We start from the raw sequence: 14,916 nt of genomic DNA, 5'->3' as shown, positions 1-14,916 counted from the left end.
CATTAACTGAGGCAAATGGTCAAAATAAAGGTTTCATTTTAAAAGAAGACTATTATTTTTGAAGAAATACTCTGAAACATTGTGATCTAATTTTAGAGCCATATTGCTTAACCTCAGCCTTAATAAATGATCCTCGAGTAGTGTAAGAAAAAAAAGAAAAGACTATGTAGACAGTGTGTAGTTTCCAATTTCCATTCTTATTGGAAACCTACTGTAGACATAATGTGCAATAAGAACTCATGTAAAATTAATAGACGTAATGATTTGACTTGAATACATAATGTCTAACTAAAAAAATGAACCCTGTCACATTTCAAAAGAAAGCAAAACAGTTAAATGCATTAGTGTTAAGTTATTGCAGTAAAACTATTTTAATAATACACATTAGTTGCTTTTATTTTCAAATACGCTGTATGGCTGTTGTTTGACTACATATTTGTCATAAATCACCAAGATTATTATGGGTATCAGATGGTTATGTATGGTTATTATGGCCTACATTAAAAAATGTAATTCAGTCACTATGTCTCTTCCATTATTGATTCTGGATCTGAAGTTCAGTGACAGTAACTCGACAGTGAGCTTGTGTAACTGATGTTTTAAGCCCTAGTGGTTAAATGTGAGACAGATCCACTTTCAAAATGTAATTTCCAAAACAATTTTGTCTCATATTTGGGCCAAGACAATTATTGTGTTGGAGGATGTGAACAAAAACAAGGGGAAAGCAAATATTGATGAAAGTGTCGCTAACCTCACTCTGCTTCCTTTTCTTCGTAAAGATGTAACGGATCAATGTCTCCTGAAGAACCTCCTGTTTGACCAAGAAGTGCCACAGACGTCGGACTGGGAAGGACAGGGTGTTCTTCGTCCTGGTAAAAGATTGTAATTGTATTATCTGCTGTACTTGCATCCTTTGTACTTCTTTGTGCTGTAGAGTATTTAAATAACTAGTGTTAACATGCCAGTAACCGTATATGCAATGAAATCACTATGATTTAATACTCACTTGAAGGGCGTGTTGTCTGCCTCCAGCATGGCCTTGTGCCGCAGTATGGCAGGGCCACCGCCTGCGCTGAGGTCAGTGGGGTAAGTGTTGATGTAGTTGGGAGGTGGGCCGTCAAACTTGTTCATTTGCTCCAGCAGGAGCTGCTCCCAATTCTCTAAGGTCTTCAATATGGCGTTGGTAAGAGGGGAAGTGACGGGCAAGTCTGTGACACAAAATAGGCAGTATACTGAACACTGTGTACCAGCAGCAGCAACAACAGTGTCCATCTGTGTTTGTTTACATCAGTGGATTCTATAATGTATTCTAAACATATTCTAAAATATTTCAGTGTGTCTTCATAGGATTAATAATAAAGTGAGTGTATACCCGTGAAGTCGAGGCCAGTGAGAGGGATGAAGTTCTTCACATTGTGATGGGCCAGTTTCACCATGACCAGGCGGATCAGAACCCAGCTACGTACCCCCACAGACAGACAAGCACAAGCATTACAATCTGAAGCCCAGGCTTCAAAACTGGATGTCATTAAAAGAAGAGAGGCTGGACCCAACCTGTAGGAGTTGGGGTCTAAGTGCTCCGTTATCTGCGTGTCAGAAAGGAAGGCGTCGTCGTCATCTTCATCATCCTCAGCGCCGCTTTCGTCTGAGTCACACAGAGCATTGCTGTCCGACAGCGGCAGGAAGGGCTGAGAGGGAGGAAATAACAATGGGAGAGGAAACAGGCAGAGAGAGAGACACGCACATCGAGGAATAACTTTTAAATAGCCTGAAGACAGTGAATCACAGAATTCATTAGTCACTTCATTCAAAGTCTTACTTTGGCCACAAAGTAGTCCCACATGCTCAGCTCTGGAGGGATGAACTTCTCCCTGTAGGTAGGTCTCTCTGCGGGGACGGGAGGCGGAGTGGCAGGTGTCTCCTTTACAGGGCGTCCAGGAACCAGCATCCTCATGTTGAATCTACGTCTGTATCGGTCCGAGTCCTCTGCTGGGGGCTGAGGGGGAACCACTGCAGCGGGGGGGGGGAAGAGGAACAAAGAGATGCTATCTTTCAAACAGTGAACTCTGATAAGGTAAATCAGCAGGAGACTGCAATGTGCTGTGGTGTCGCACAAAGACTGAGCAGCATTTTAAATTCAAAAGAAGGTCACAAAATAGATCAGGAGGAAGAGAACTGCATCCACAGCTGACTGACAATAACCTTGTCAAAAATGTGGTGTCTGTCTGCATGTAACTTCAGTTCTATGACTTTGATAAGTCTTAACACACAAAGGAAACTGACACGTTTGGAAAAGAGATACACAAACCACACAAATACAAACGATCAAGGAGGGAGGCTCGGGGCAAGACACACTGGGTTGTGCACAAACCTGCACCATTATCCTGGGTGATTATCTCTGACATCGCAACAGACAAAACAAGACAAGACACAAACCAGAGTAGACAGTGCAGTTAGACACAGATCCTACACAGTCCATGACATAATTAAATCAGTAAACATTGGACGTGGCACAAAAATAACACAACAGAAAACACATCAGACAAACAGATGGCAAATTGTTTGAGCAGTCATGTGCTAAGCGTTTTCTCCTATCGACAGCATTTGAGGTGAGGCAAACATGATGAGGTTGGCAACTGTAACATGTTTGTTTAAAATGAGTGGTAATTCGAACATGACAGGGAGGTATTAATGTGTAACATTTCTGTACAGCTGCATGTTTATGACATGCATATTAGTGTGCAGTGGCCCTCAAAAGATTTAACAGGGGATTTCTATCAGCAGGCTGACATTTGAAACGGCCTCGCCTCGAAAAGAGCTCTTCAAAAGGCTCTCGGCCTTCAGAGCTACTACCTCCGACTCAACGCAGATGGGGAATCTAAATGCCACTCCCCCCCCCTCCCACCCTCACCCCCTCCACACACAAATACAACGTGAACACTCTGGCCTAATGAATATGGATGAACAGTGTCAAGTTCAGTTAACAGACTTAGACTTATACAGAGTGTAGCTGCTCAGGATGTGGCTTATTTTCTATAAATAAAAAAAAAAAAAACGGAAACAGCTGAATCACGACACACAAGAGCTAGCATCAGTCTATAATGTAGTGACAAACTACTGATGAACACCGACCGTGGTCCACTCACATTTCATTCTACAAACTAGAGCCCGACTGATTTATCGGTTAGCTAATTTGATTGGTCGATATTGGCCTAAAACTTATTAGTACCTGTTTATGTGTTATGAGAACCTTTTTTCTACAGAATATTTTTTATTTTTAAATTTACATTGAAGTTGACTGTTTCAGTGCGCTGATGTCATTTTGGACATTAAAGTTTATCATTTAACTGTAAAATATTCTGCCTCCATACTTATCTTTGTTAGAAGTGTCTGATAACCACTTTTTCTATATTTCTAATCTATATCAAAATGTTTGCACTTTCTAATATTGGTATTTGTATCGGCCTCAAATTTCCAGTATCAGTCGGGCTCTCCTACAAAACACAAAAGTAGGTATTGAGTTTGAGCTCTACAGTAATATTCCACTGGTCTTTGAACCTCTCGACGTGTACCTGGTTTAGATTGAGCCTCAGAGGGCGGCTCAGCCTTGGCCTCTGAACACTCCTTGCTAGGCCCCGGTGATGCTTCAGCAACACAAGATGAGCATAGAGGACGTTACAACATGTACATGCAATGCAGTGTAGGCACGCGCGCACGCACACGCACACACACACACACACACACACACACATATATATATATATATACACTCACAGAAACATGTATACACTCACACAAACAGCGGTTTTTTGAAACACTGAACACAAATGGGCTTTGTTGTTTGTAATGTGCATTCAGTAGTAGCTGCATGAGAGAGAGAGGAGGTCAGTCAAGCATCTGCAACAATGCAAACCTGTACGATTACCATGCACCCCAATCCTGCAAACCAGCACTGCAATCCACCAGCCCAGTTACTCACAGCTGGCCTTAGTTGCAGGCGCCACAGCGCCCAACCCCTCTCCCCTTGAAACAGGAGGAGGGGGTCGTTTGGGGCACTGGGTTTCAGAGGGGGTGGGAGTGGGGTTTGGGGTGAGGTTGCTCTGCTCAGGTCTTCCTGTCTCCTGAGACTCCTCTGGCCTGGCTGCCTCAAAATCAGCTGGCACTGGGACACAGGGGTAGAGGGCACACTCACACAAGACACTACACACCAGTAGCAGCAGCATCAAACAGGACCGGACAGGACAAGGTGAATATCAATGTCATTCTAAAGACGGACCCAGAGGAATGGAAGCTTTGTCTTATGATGCACGTGATCAGAGATAAGTGAAGAGCCAACAGACGGGGGAGAGGAAGACAACTGGGAGATCAGAATAAATGTAGATAGTGGAGACCATGACGGAGGACTTAAGACAACAGTGACTTGACCAAATAAAAGTATTAGTGATTAACTACAACATAATATTGTTACCTGGTGGGACATCAGGCCTCTTTGGCCTAATAACGACTTTGGCCCCTCCTCCAAACACAGCAGCCCACATGCGATTATTGAGCGGGTGTGCTGCCAGGCGGAAGAGCTCATTGCCGCTGTGAGTGCCCAGACCGTGGATGAGCAGGGCGAGATAAACAGCCACGACCGCTTCACACAGCAGCACGTTGAGCCTCGGCTGGTCCTCCTCCCTCGCAGACGTCAATAGAGAAATCAGGGACGACACACCTGCGCGCACACACACACACACACACACACACACACACACACACACACACACACACACACACACACACACACACACACAGAGAGAGAGAGAGAGAGAGAGATGCAGCACATCCATGCAACATGATTTGTGAAATTGATTAACCTGTAATTCACAAAAATAACTTCCACAGACAAAAAAAAAAAAAAAAAAAAAAAAACGCTTCTCTGCACAATAAAGAATCAGTTTAGGAAACATTTGCATGATTACGTGATCAGTCTCTGTCTTTCCATTTCTTTCCCAGAGGCACATGGGGCTCCTTTTATAGAACACCATCTGCCTGCTCTGCTCTTTCTCTCCCTCTGCTATTCATGTTCTCTCTCAACCATGTCTTTGATGCTCACACATTTGCCAGAGCCCAAACCTATGCATCCTGTGAGGATCCTGGAATATGATCGAGCTTAACTTTATTCTCATTAAAACTATGTTTGAGAGTGTTACAAAAAAGGTGTTTTTGGAAAGCAGTTCCTGATAGCAAAACAAATTCTTACCTGGCCACTGTGCAGGAGCAGAGTTGGGCGTTATATGTTCTTCGATGCTTTCCGTGCGGAGTCGTTTCCTCTCACTGAGCAGCAGGCCCTGATACACCATCCCTGTAAACTGGTTGGCCTCTGTTTGGCTGCTGCAAAGCAGACAACAGAAATTCAAACCACAAGACACAACTACACAGAACATTTATGTGCAACATTTTGGGAAATACAACCATTCTCTCTCTTCCCTAGCGCTAGTCAGTGTGTGGCTAGCCGAGCTTAGCATCAAGAGCAAACTACCCAAACCACAACTAATGGTGTTAAACACACACAAATATTAATCTCGTGTCGTAAAGATATTTTTATTTCCAGGTGGAAAATTAAATCTTGCAGAAACTAAAGATGCACAGTTACCTGTAGCTGTGGCTGTCACACAGCGCCTGATAAACGCATGCAGACAGAGATGCTGCTAGTGTGTGCAGACCATTCACCTGAGGGTGAAACACACATTTCATTAGTCATCAAAGTAAAGTGAGAAAAGCTGCAGAAAGTTGGATTCTTAGTTGAGCTCTGACCCGATCCTCCACGATGTCAGGATGAGGAGGCGCCTCCATGAACGTGATGGTGTGGAGGATGTCGTGAATGTGGTTGCTGAGGTGGAGAACAGGATTGGCTATGACTGTCTTGGTGGGGGCAATACAAGCCGATAGCAGAGGCAGCGTCGTGGGCAGAGGCAGAGGAGACTGCAGCTGCTTCACTGTGGTCTCCTACACAGTAAGACAAGAAGATATGATTCAGCTTTTGTTGAGTATTTTAAGGCATTAATCCAGTACAAGTACATAACATTGTGTAGGAATATGTGTGTTTACCTGCTGGCTCTCCTGCAGGAGGAACAGCAGCTCCATGCGGACAGAAGTGACCCCTCCTCCCTTGGCTCCGTGGAGGCTGCAGTAGGACAGAAACACCCTGAGCAGTGCCTGGTTCTTCCTCAGCCACGCCTTGCGCCTCTCGGAGTGCTGCTGCTTGGCCTGAAGACGACGTCGCTCCATCTGGTGACGCTCGTAGGCCCCGGCCTCCGTATGTTCCAGCGCCTCATCTGATATGTCCACCGATGCTGTGCGGTCTCCCCAGCGCTTCACCTCTGAATCTTCCTCCTTCCCTTCCACCTTTGTGTTGACAGTATTATTGGTGAATTGCCGTGGTTTACCAGGAAGAAAAAACACTCTTGATAAGTACTGGACAAAATTTCGACATCAAATATTAAAAAAAGAGTACCTTGTAGTTGCAGATCGTATGCATGGCTGCTATCTCCTTCTCCAACCAACTGTAGAGCTGAAAGCGGAGCTTCCCTCCGTCCACCTCAAAGCCTGTGGCCAGCGTACGCAGCTCTGTCATCAAGATCTTCAGACAGGCACGGAACTTCAGCTGCTCTGCTATCACATCCACCTCTGACTCAACCTGAAATATATAAGACTGAGTTAAAGATTTAAAAAAAACTATCACTTTGCAGACCCGCTGACCTCAGAGGAGCCTTCCTGTGAGATCTGGAATATTTAAACCAGTCCTAATACAAAGTTCAAGTCTCAGGAACATGTACTACAGACTTCGAGTTAATTTTTGGTGAAGACTTCACCAAAGGATGCCTGTTTGTATTTAACACAGTGCAGCCTTTTATTCTTCAAGAAACTTTCACAAAACTACTCCAGGGTGGATTTAAAGGTCAAAATCCCTGCATGAATCTAATTATGGTGACAATTGAGGTATTACAGTAAATTATATCTCCAAAAACGTGAACTTTTCCTGGCTGAGTGTTGTGCAAGTTTTGTCTGCTAAGTTAAATCCGATTGAGATTCTTTGAAATGCAAAATTTGAGTTATGAACCATATGCCTTTGTATCTCAGGACCTGTGGTAGACCAGGATTTATTTCAGAGATTCTAGATAAGTTCTGCTACCTGTGAGTCGTCTCTTTTCAGTTTGGTGCCGCTATTCCCTGAGCCTTCGTCTGCTTTGGTCTCAAGCTCTGGCTTCTTCATGGTCAGACCATCATCATCCTCATCTTCATCTTCATCATCATCATCACCTTCCTTGTTGACTTCCCAGTCCAGCTTCAGCTCGTCTTCCTCCACCTTGACCATAGGCTGGCTCCAGTCCAAGCCACCACCACTGTCGTTTCCTCCCCAGGCGGTTGTGGGTGGTGCCGGGGCACCCCAGTCGAAACCTCCCCGGGTGCCATTTTCGAACGGTTGGCTCGAGTTCACGTTGGCCTCGGATGACGCTTTGCTGAGAGGAGAGGAGCCGGATTTCTTGCTAACTTTGGGAATCTTGGAGAGAACTTCCAGAGCCAAAACTGGGCAGCCCACCTACAGATAGTGATAAAGCAGATGTGTGAACACTTGCGAAATAACCTTTAGATGTTTGCTTTTGTAGTAGTAGTATTAGATGGAGACAAAAGATCCCAACCGTATCAGAAGAACTGGGTGGGAGTGAATGGCCATGTCACTAACACGCTCACCTTAAAGTGTGCATTGGCAGTAGTGAAGAACAGCTTGCGCTCTATAAGGTTGATCTCGTCCGCGCTGCTCTTCTCAGCAGTGAGGCCCACCGTTGTTGTTGGGCCTTCTGGATTTGCAAAGTGGCGACGAATGATCAAAGGATGTGTCCGCAAGTAGTTATAGAAACTAAACACTACAGGGTTGCAGGATTTCACCATCACATCTGATGCACACAAATGAAGAAAAGGGAGAGAGAAAAAAAAACTTTAAACAGAGCACACAATGCAAACAATGAGCAAAGTAAACAGGTTTCAGTGGGTCTTGCTGTGTAATACGGACTGAAACGTCTGCAACCAACTGACCAGGGTTCTCATCATCATCTTTGGGGATTCGCTCCAACAGTGTGTCGAGGGCTCGTGTGTAATCCTTCAAGATCCAATAGGCTATGCTGCGCAGGAAAGGGTCAGGGTGCAGTCTGGAACCGTGATAACCGCTTCCGTCTTTGTTACAGCCCAGCACCTTCTCATAAAGGAGGCCTTGGCATGTGGATGAATTCTCAAAGTCCGCCTCGTACAGCCTCGCCACTATCATGGCTAACTGGAGATCCTCCATCTTCTCCAACAACACCTGCACATCATGACACAACACGATGGGTCAAACACTGTAGTTAAAGGAGGAAATGTAAGTAAGAATGAAATAGCACAAATGTAAGAAATTTGGAGGTTCCACTGCAACCCAAAACAAGAAGCTGAAATATACAAAGCTCACACTTCTATTTCTTTTTTTTAGGCTATCTGTATATTTTGACTGTGTGGTGTGGAAAACGTAGGCCAAGGAAAACTATACAAGATTGTCAAACATCTTATCAGCATAATTTAGGCTTCTCTCTAATCATTTAATGGCTGCAGAATTAAAAGGTCTGTCAGCAGCATTGATCTGCTCTATTACAGATGTAGAGCTTTAGCTCTCATACAGACACACCTTCAAAGTCTACAGTGCATTGCCACTGTAAGGGAAATGAAAGTCGAGTGTTGGAGAAGACTTAAAAGTAAAAAGCCATGTCTGTGTATCTTGGGTGTTGTTGAAAGTGAGTGTGCTTGTGTACGGCGTTCACACCTCTATGGCATCTTTGAGGGAACCAGCCAAGAGGAAGAAGGCAGCCGACTGTTCAAAGCGTTGCTTTCCCAGCAGGGAGAATGCATTTTTCAGAGCCGCCTTTCGCCAGCGGTCTTCACTGAAGTTGTTCTTGAAGAACTGAGTCATCTTCTCATCATGCTGAGATCTGAGAAAAGAAAACCAAACAGTTCAGTACCTCACAGTAATAAGAAACTTCACCGAAGTTAAACTGAAAATAAATGACGTGTTCAGAGACAATGTGCTACCTGAAGAGGCCCCACAGGACTGCTTTCTTCTTCATGGCCAAGTAGAACAGAGCAGCATCTAAAGGGTCATTGTGCCTCTGGAAAGCAGCTTTACCTATCTGATTACACACAAACATGACAGGGACTAAATCAGTAAGTTTGAACATATTGACAGGAATAATGCTGAGTGCACAACACAAGAATTAAAAAAGTGCATTAACTGCAACCCGTCCCATATTCCTGTACAAATATTCCTCTCATTCAGCTACTGTTAAAAATCAATGTACATTAACCATTGGCTTTGGTTTACAATGCTTTTTACAATAATCTTAGCTGCTTAACAATCATTATAAATCTATACATGCAATAGGAATTAGGATTATTGTACCATGTATAACACAGGGAAAATTATGTTTCCAGAAAAGAAAAAAAAAGAAAAACCTCCTATTAACTGGTGGGATATTGTCTATAACTGTACAGTATTACAGTGTATACCTGATTTTGTAAACCAACCTATTTTCAGTTCTGTAACTGGTCTAAAATATCACAGTTAGCCTTATTATCCTGTGGAGGAGTCCCAGCTTCTGTAGTTCTTTACGACTGCTTACATCCCTGTCCTAATACTACAAAATGTCAGCTAATCAACTAAATAAAAGGTGCGAAATAATATTGCACTGGCATCATCAGGTTTTAAATTAAATTTTGACAAGGTGCATTGCATTGTACTCATCTAAATATGTCCTGGTACCTTCTCCACTATTTTCCGCAGAGTGTTGATGTTGCGTATCCACCAACCCACTCCGACAGCTCTGAGCTCCGACCACTGCGGGTCGCCTCTCTGCATGGCTGGGATCATGTTCAGCAGCTCCTCCTCCGCCTCCGAGTGGAAGGCCCATGCGAAGTGACACGTTGAAAGGCCTACCACAGAGACAGAAAGAGGGACGGGGAAGAAGGAGGGGGCAAGATGTCAAAAGTTCAACTTTAAAATGAAAAGAACATGAAATCATACCTTATTACTGTCATACAAAACTTTTTTTTTTTATATATATATATAATGTGTCACAGTGGGAGGATAATGAACAGTGTGTTACCCTGGTGGAGCAGCTGCATGCGGTAGAGTGGAGGCAGAGAGGTGAGCAGGCAGGTGTGAAGACGCATGGCGAGCAGGTACCTCAGTCCACACTCATCCAGAGCCTCGCCGCCTACACAAACACCGGGGAGCTGTCAGCTTTGTCACTATTTCTCCTCGGACCGCTCTATTAAAGTGGCTACCAGAGAGCAAAGCCCTTCCACACTCCAGTATCACTTTAGCTCATGAGATCCTGTCAGGGAATATATCGCTCGTCCTTGAACCTTCTTACCCCCTCTTTGTGCTTACTTAGCTCTGGAACAATCTGCTAATGTCTTCCTTTCAAAAGACTAAATAAATAGGATGGAAATTTGGCGAAAAAAGACATAGATAGTGACAAAAGCGCAGAGGTCGAGTCTTTGCACTGTTGTTTATCTTAATAAAGATTTGATGGCTGGAGATTAACTACATCCAGGAACACACAATCAAGAAAAAAATGATGCTTAGCTTCTATGTTTATAACCTTTAATCAAACCTAATGCCATATTATCTCTTACCAAGGGTAACCGTTAATGGACTGGTCGACACAAAGGTAAGTCGGTGCACCAAAGACAAAACAAGGCCGTTTCACAGGTACAGAATGTGTGCATCTTTTTATCGAACGTACAAACTACATAATACTGGATATGGTAACATTTTTGTCTTTACACAAACGTTCATATTTTAAATCATATTTTGTTAACAGTAAATTAAATACTGGGAGGTAGAACCATTTTGTTAGTTGAAAATATGTTTAATACAAAGAAAATTGGGAGAGGAACCTTATTATTGCATTATATCTGTGCTATATAATATATTAAAAATACAATTGGCTCTGCCTTGATAAACACAAACATATACACTGACCTGTGTACTGTTGATCAGTGGAGCTCGTGACCTCAGCACTGGTGGTTGCAACAGTGTCAGCCAAGGCCACCAAAAACATCTGCTCGAGCCTGGTCAGTCCTGGAAGGCTGGAGTGCATGAGGTGACTGGACAAAACCTGGAGATGCACAGGAGGACAATGACTAAAGCAGAGCAACTAAAAGAAACAAATATTTCCCTCAAATAACAGGATTATTATGTGCAGAGTAGACGATTATTATTAATGTTATTTACCCAGACGGAAATTGAACCACAACATTACCACAATATTGTCTTTGGTATTGTAGAAGACATTACATGGTTATTATTGTACTTTAATTACTATGATATTTTACCAATATTAAACCAAGGTATTACCTTCCTATTAACCAGCTAATTCCAACACAACTGAGAAGTCTTATAGTAAATAGCCAACATCAACAGTATAATTTTAACTTAAAAAAAAAAAAAAAAGTCCTTATTTCTGAAATACACGATACCTGAGCATGTTCTGGTCCAAAATAGGTAGGTCCATATTGAGAGAGGTTGATAACTCGAGACTTCTTCTCTGGTTTATCGGCGGCAAAGTTCACAAAGTCGTCGGTGGTAACTGCTGGCACCTGTTAACACAGGTTAGGGGTTAGGTTAGGTAGTTACTTTATTAATCCCCGAGGGGAAATTTTTTCGCTACAGCAGCATACAGGAAGCAATAAGATAATAATAGAATAATAGAAAGCAATAAAATAGCAGTAAAATAGCAGTAAAAATAACAAAAACACAGGAAGGGAACAGTTGAAACTATCAGTGGAGCTACATACATTTAACAAAACAGTATATTCAAATGGACTTGACTATAAATACCTGGAAGAGGTCAGAATACTGGTCCTCTGTGGACTTCTGGGCTCCCTCCCCATCAGCCACCTTAGTTCCCTTCCCAGCCTCGTCTGTTCCCTTGTATGAGGTGTCCAGATCGGCCAACATGAGGGAGTAGAGGGGCAAGGGAGGGATGGAGTTGATCTCTGTGTAGTCCCTGCCCCCATCCCGTCCAGCCACTATGGTGTCTTTTGCTGTGCTGCCAGTCACACTGATTGTCCGAGACAGATGTCTCCTGGCTCCGCCCTCACCTGCCTCCACATCCCTCACCACGGCAACTTCCCCGGCGATACACTTTACCAGGTGAGCGAGGATGGCCTGATACAGAAAAGGCCCATTGTTTACACATTCCTTCCAATGTGAATCAGTCAGATTACTGCACATACCTATATTACATGGCGTCCTTTTGGTAGGTCTAATCCAGTCCACTCTCAATTGTGGAATTTAATTATTTTTAAATACATAAATTAAATCTTTACGAATTATTTTGCATGTCTTGGCATCACCAAATCGACTCACCTTGGCACGGCGAACCTTGCCCAGGTCCATAAGTTCCAGCAGCTGGGTGGGATGGTACTGGGGTAGAGTCGGGGACAGGGAGTGAGCTGCCTCAAACAGTCCTCCTTCCTGAAGTCCTGTTGGGGCACGAAGGGCCTCATCCACTGCAGCACTCCCTTCAAACACACTCTTAGACCTGGCTCTTCCTTCAAACACTGAGGAGGAACCTGCAGTTTGACCTCCAGCAATGTCTGCTGATGACAGGTTGCCCTCCTCTCCCTCACCGGGCTTCTTGTCCTGATGCCACTGGGCATACACATGCATTTCACAGTCCATACCCACCACCAGGATGCCATCCCTCACCCAGGACAGGGAGACAGGCAGCGATGGTGTGCCATCCACTGATGACAGGAGGTCCACGGTCCGAAGCAGGATCCAGCGTGAGCGGATCCCCTGTTTGATACTGCCCCCTAGAGGAAGGGTGATGACAGCCACCCCCTCCTTGCTGCTCGTCTGCTCATTGACCATGCCAGAGATACGGCCATACATGAGAATGTTGGAGCCGACCCCTACAGTGAGGATGTGAGATCCATCTTCCTTTGACAGCCAGTCCAGGTGCACGTAGTGCTTAATGTTGGGTGAGCTGTGATCTCTGGTCATGTACAGGTCAGACCTGAGATGGACAAAATGATTCACTTATGAGACGCCCATAAAGGTAGACATTATAAGTCGATACAAACACACAAGCAGAACCCTCCTGACCTGCTGTAGACAAAGAGGTTGGAGTCCACGCTGACTCTTGGATCCAGGGTTGATGAGGGTCTAGTGAAGTCGTCCAGGTGGAGAGTTTGCTCTAAAACCCACTCTGAGCCGCCAGTGGACTCACACTCGTAGATGGACACATGCATGGAGAAGTTCTCTCCAGAACCTTGCAGCTGAGGACAGGAAGGACATTTTCTTACTGCAGTCACTGTGAATGACTCAACCAGCCATATAAAGTACTGTAGGCTCATAGAAATTCCTCATTAGTGCCTCTATGGACTTTCATAATGTATCATATACAAAAATACACTGAACACACGCGTATAAACCAGACAACAGCTCATGACATCAACTGATTTTCATTTCAATGACATCCTGCTAGGTTTTATCACTTTCCACTAATGGTTAACCCATACATTGTAAATGCGCTGCAATGTTAGTGTGCACAATGTATTTTTACTTCATCTAATTCCTCCCACTGCTTTACATAAATATGTGATTATATGTTGATATTTTAAACAGATCTCAGCATGGTGAGGCACTTATCTATTTTGGGAGGGTCGAGGAGATACAACGAAATGATGTTCACGCACTGAATTTACATTTTTATTGCAATTTTGTACCTCAAGATAATCGCCACACTTATAATAATTCCAAAATCTATATATTTTTGGTAGAATACAATTCAATATCATTACAAAGCTAAAATCGAATGTCGTACCTGTCCTTGTCGTGGCTGCTTAAAGGCCACAGCCAGTCTGCCGATGTAGGAGCAGGACACAGCTACAGGCCGTCCCGACACACACACGGCACTGTTGTTGTCCTCTTCTTCATTCATCAGGGCCCAGGGCTCCCAGCGGTACGATCGGTTGTCCTGGATATCTCCACCGTACCCGTTGGCCCCCACCACAGCGCAGCGCCAGAATCGTACACGGGAGTCAGAGCAGGTGGTAACAATCAGGTATGGAGCCAGGCACACAGGGTAGATGGAGGAGGAACTCAGATGACCTGGCGGAAAGAGGAGGCAAAACAAAATGTGAGACATTTTCAAGCAGGTTGCTGCAATGCATATAAACTGTTTCGTGCTTTCCTAAGTTCACAGATTTTTTTGATTCTTTGAAAATGCCTGACATCCCAAAATAAAAGTAGACCTTTTTGGGATGTCACAGAGTCTTTTTTTAAAAATTTTATATACATATATACACACCAGCAGAAGGGGTAGCCCTGGTAACCTCCACTCCATGGGGCAGGTCGAGCCGCTTGCTGTACACCAGCTTGGAGCTGAGGATGAGTTTGCTGGCTGATTGTAAGTTGGCTGTGGATGCTGACCGGGGCAGGGGTCTGATGGGAGAGGTCTCCGGAGACGAGTCTGCGTTAACAACTTGATTGGGAACCATTAGCTGGCTCTGGAAGCTGTAATCTGGGTTTGGCTCATCTGGACACAGATACACAGAAATATTTGAGCTGGCCCCAATGCTTCACATACCTTTATGCTTAAAATGTGCAGAATCTTCCAATTATGCCAATAACTGCTCAGCTGAGTACACCCAAAACTTACCAACACAGGCCTGCACAGACTTGAGGTGCAGGTGCCACATCTGCAGGACAGAGTTCCTGTTGAGATCCTTTTCTATCACCACCAGGAAGAACTTCTCAGAGAATGGGGCAGGTTGGTAATCTGGGTAAAGTGAAAATAAGTGTAAGCTTTATCCACCGCCATTAGGTTTGAAAAACAG

At 44.1% G+C, this 14,916-nt stretch overlaps 1 protein-coding gene across 3 annotated transcripts in view; it reads right to left on the bottom strand.

Moving 5' to 3' along the window:
• Nucleotides 1-14,916, bottom strand: part of dmxl2 (Dmx-like 2) — a 40,518-nt gene that overhangs the window by 8,648 nt on the left and 16,954 nt on the right. For 2 of the 3 annotated variants that reach the window (XM_069705710.1, XM_069705711.1), the window contains exons 18-43: nucleotides 14,739-14,858; nucleotides 14,388-14,615; nucleotides 13,902-14,188; nucleotides 13,181-13,353; nucleotides 12,440-13,091; nucleotides 11,909-12,238; nucleotides 11,548-11,667; nucleotides 11,051-11,186; nucleotides 10,167-10,277; nucleotides 9,824-9,993; nucleotides 9,097-9,194; nucleotides 8,831-8,996; nucleotides 8,077-8,341; nucleotides 7,735-7,937; nucleotides 7,175-7,582; nucleotides 6,497-6,679; nucleotides 6,091-6,387; nucleotides 5,797-5,988; nucleotides 5,636-5,712; nucleotides 5,243-5,373; nucleotides 4,469-4,714; nucleotides 1,820-2,010; nucleotides 1,555-1,688; nucleotides 1,373-1,458; nucleotides 1,007-1,208; nucleotides 752-869 (exon numbers count right to left, since the gene is read on the bottom strand). In XM_069705710.1, coding sequence (XP_069561811.1) covers nucleotides 752-869; nucleotides 1,007-1,208; nucleotides 1,373-1,458; nucleotides 1,555-1,688; nucleotides 1,820-2,010; nucleotides 4,469-4,714; nucleotides 5,243-5,373; nucleotides 5,636-5,712; nucleotides 5,797-5,988; nucleotides 6,091-6,387; nucleotides 6,497-6,679; nucleotides 7,175-7,582; nucleotides 7,735-7,937; nucleotides 8,077-8,341; nucleotides 8,831-8,996; nucleotides 9,097-9,194; nucleotides 9,824-9,993; nucleotides 10,167-10,277; nucleotides 11,051-11,186; nucleotides 11,548-11,667; nucleotides 11,909-12,238; nucleotides 12,440-13,091; nucleotides 13,181-13,353; nucleotides 13,902-14,188; nucleotides 14,388-14,615; nucleotides 14,739-14,858 — 5,324 coding nt within the window. Of the gene's footprint in view, nucleotides 1-751; nucleotides 870-1,006; nucleotides 1,209-1,372; nucleotides 1,459-1,554; nucleotides 1,689-1,819; nucleotides 2,011-3,979; nucleotides 4,163-4,468; nucleotides 4,715-5,242; nucleotides 5,374-5,635; nucleotides 5,713-5,796; nucleotides 5,989-6,090; nucleotides 6,388-6,496; nucleotides 6,680-7,174; nucleotides 7,583-7,734; nucleotides 7,938-8,076; nucleotides 8,342-8,830; nucleotides 8,997-9,096; nucleotides 9,195-9,823; nucleotides 9,994-10,166; nucleotides 10,278-11,050; nucleotides 11,187-11,547; nucleotides 11,668-11,908; nucleotides 12,239-12,439; nucleotides 13,092-13,180; nucleotides 13,354-13,901; nucleotides 14,189-14,387; nucleotides 14,616-14,738; nucleotides 14,859-14,916 lie in introns of all 3 variants that reach the window. The other variant, XM_069705712.1, reaches the window with a different exon arrangement.

This window comes from Brachyistius frenatus, unplaced genomic scaffold (assembly GCF_029030835.1).
Source record: "Brachyistius frenatus isolate BFR_SWC_R1_liver_20210118 unplaced genomic scaffold, ASM2903083v1 Contig_58, whole genome shotgun sequence".
Taxonomy (NCBI): Eukaryota; Metazoa; Chordata; class Actinopteri; family Embiotocidae; genus Brachyistius; species Brachyistius frenatus.
This window is presented reverse-complemented; position numbering and strand designations above follow the sequence as displayed.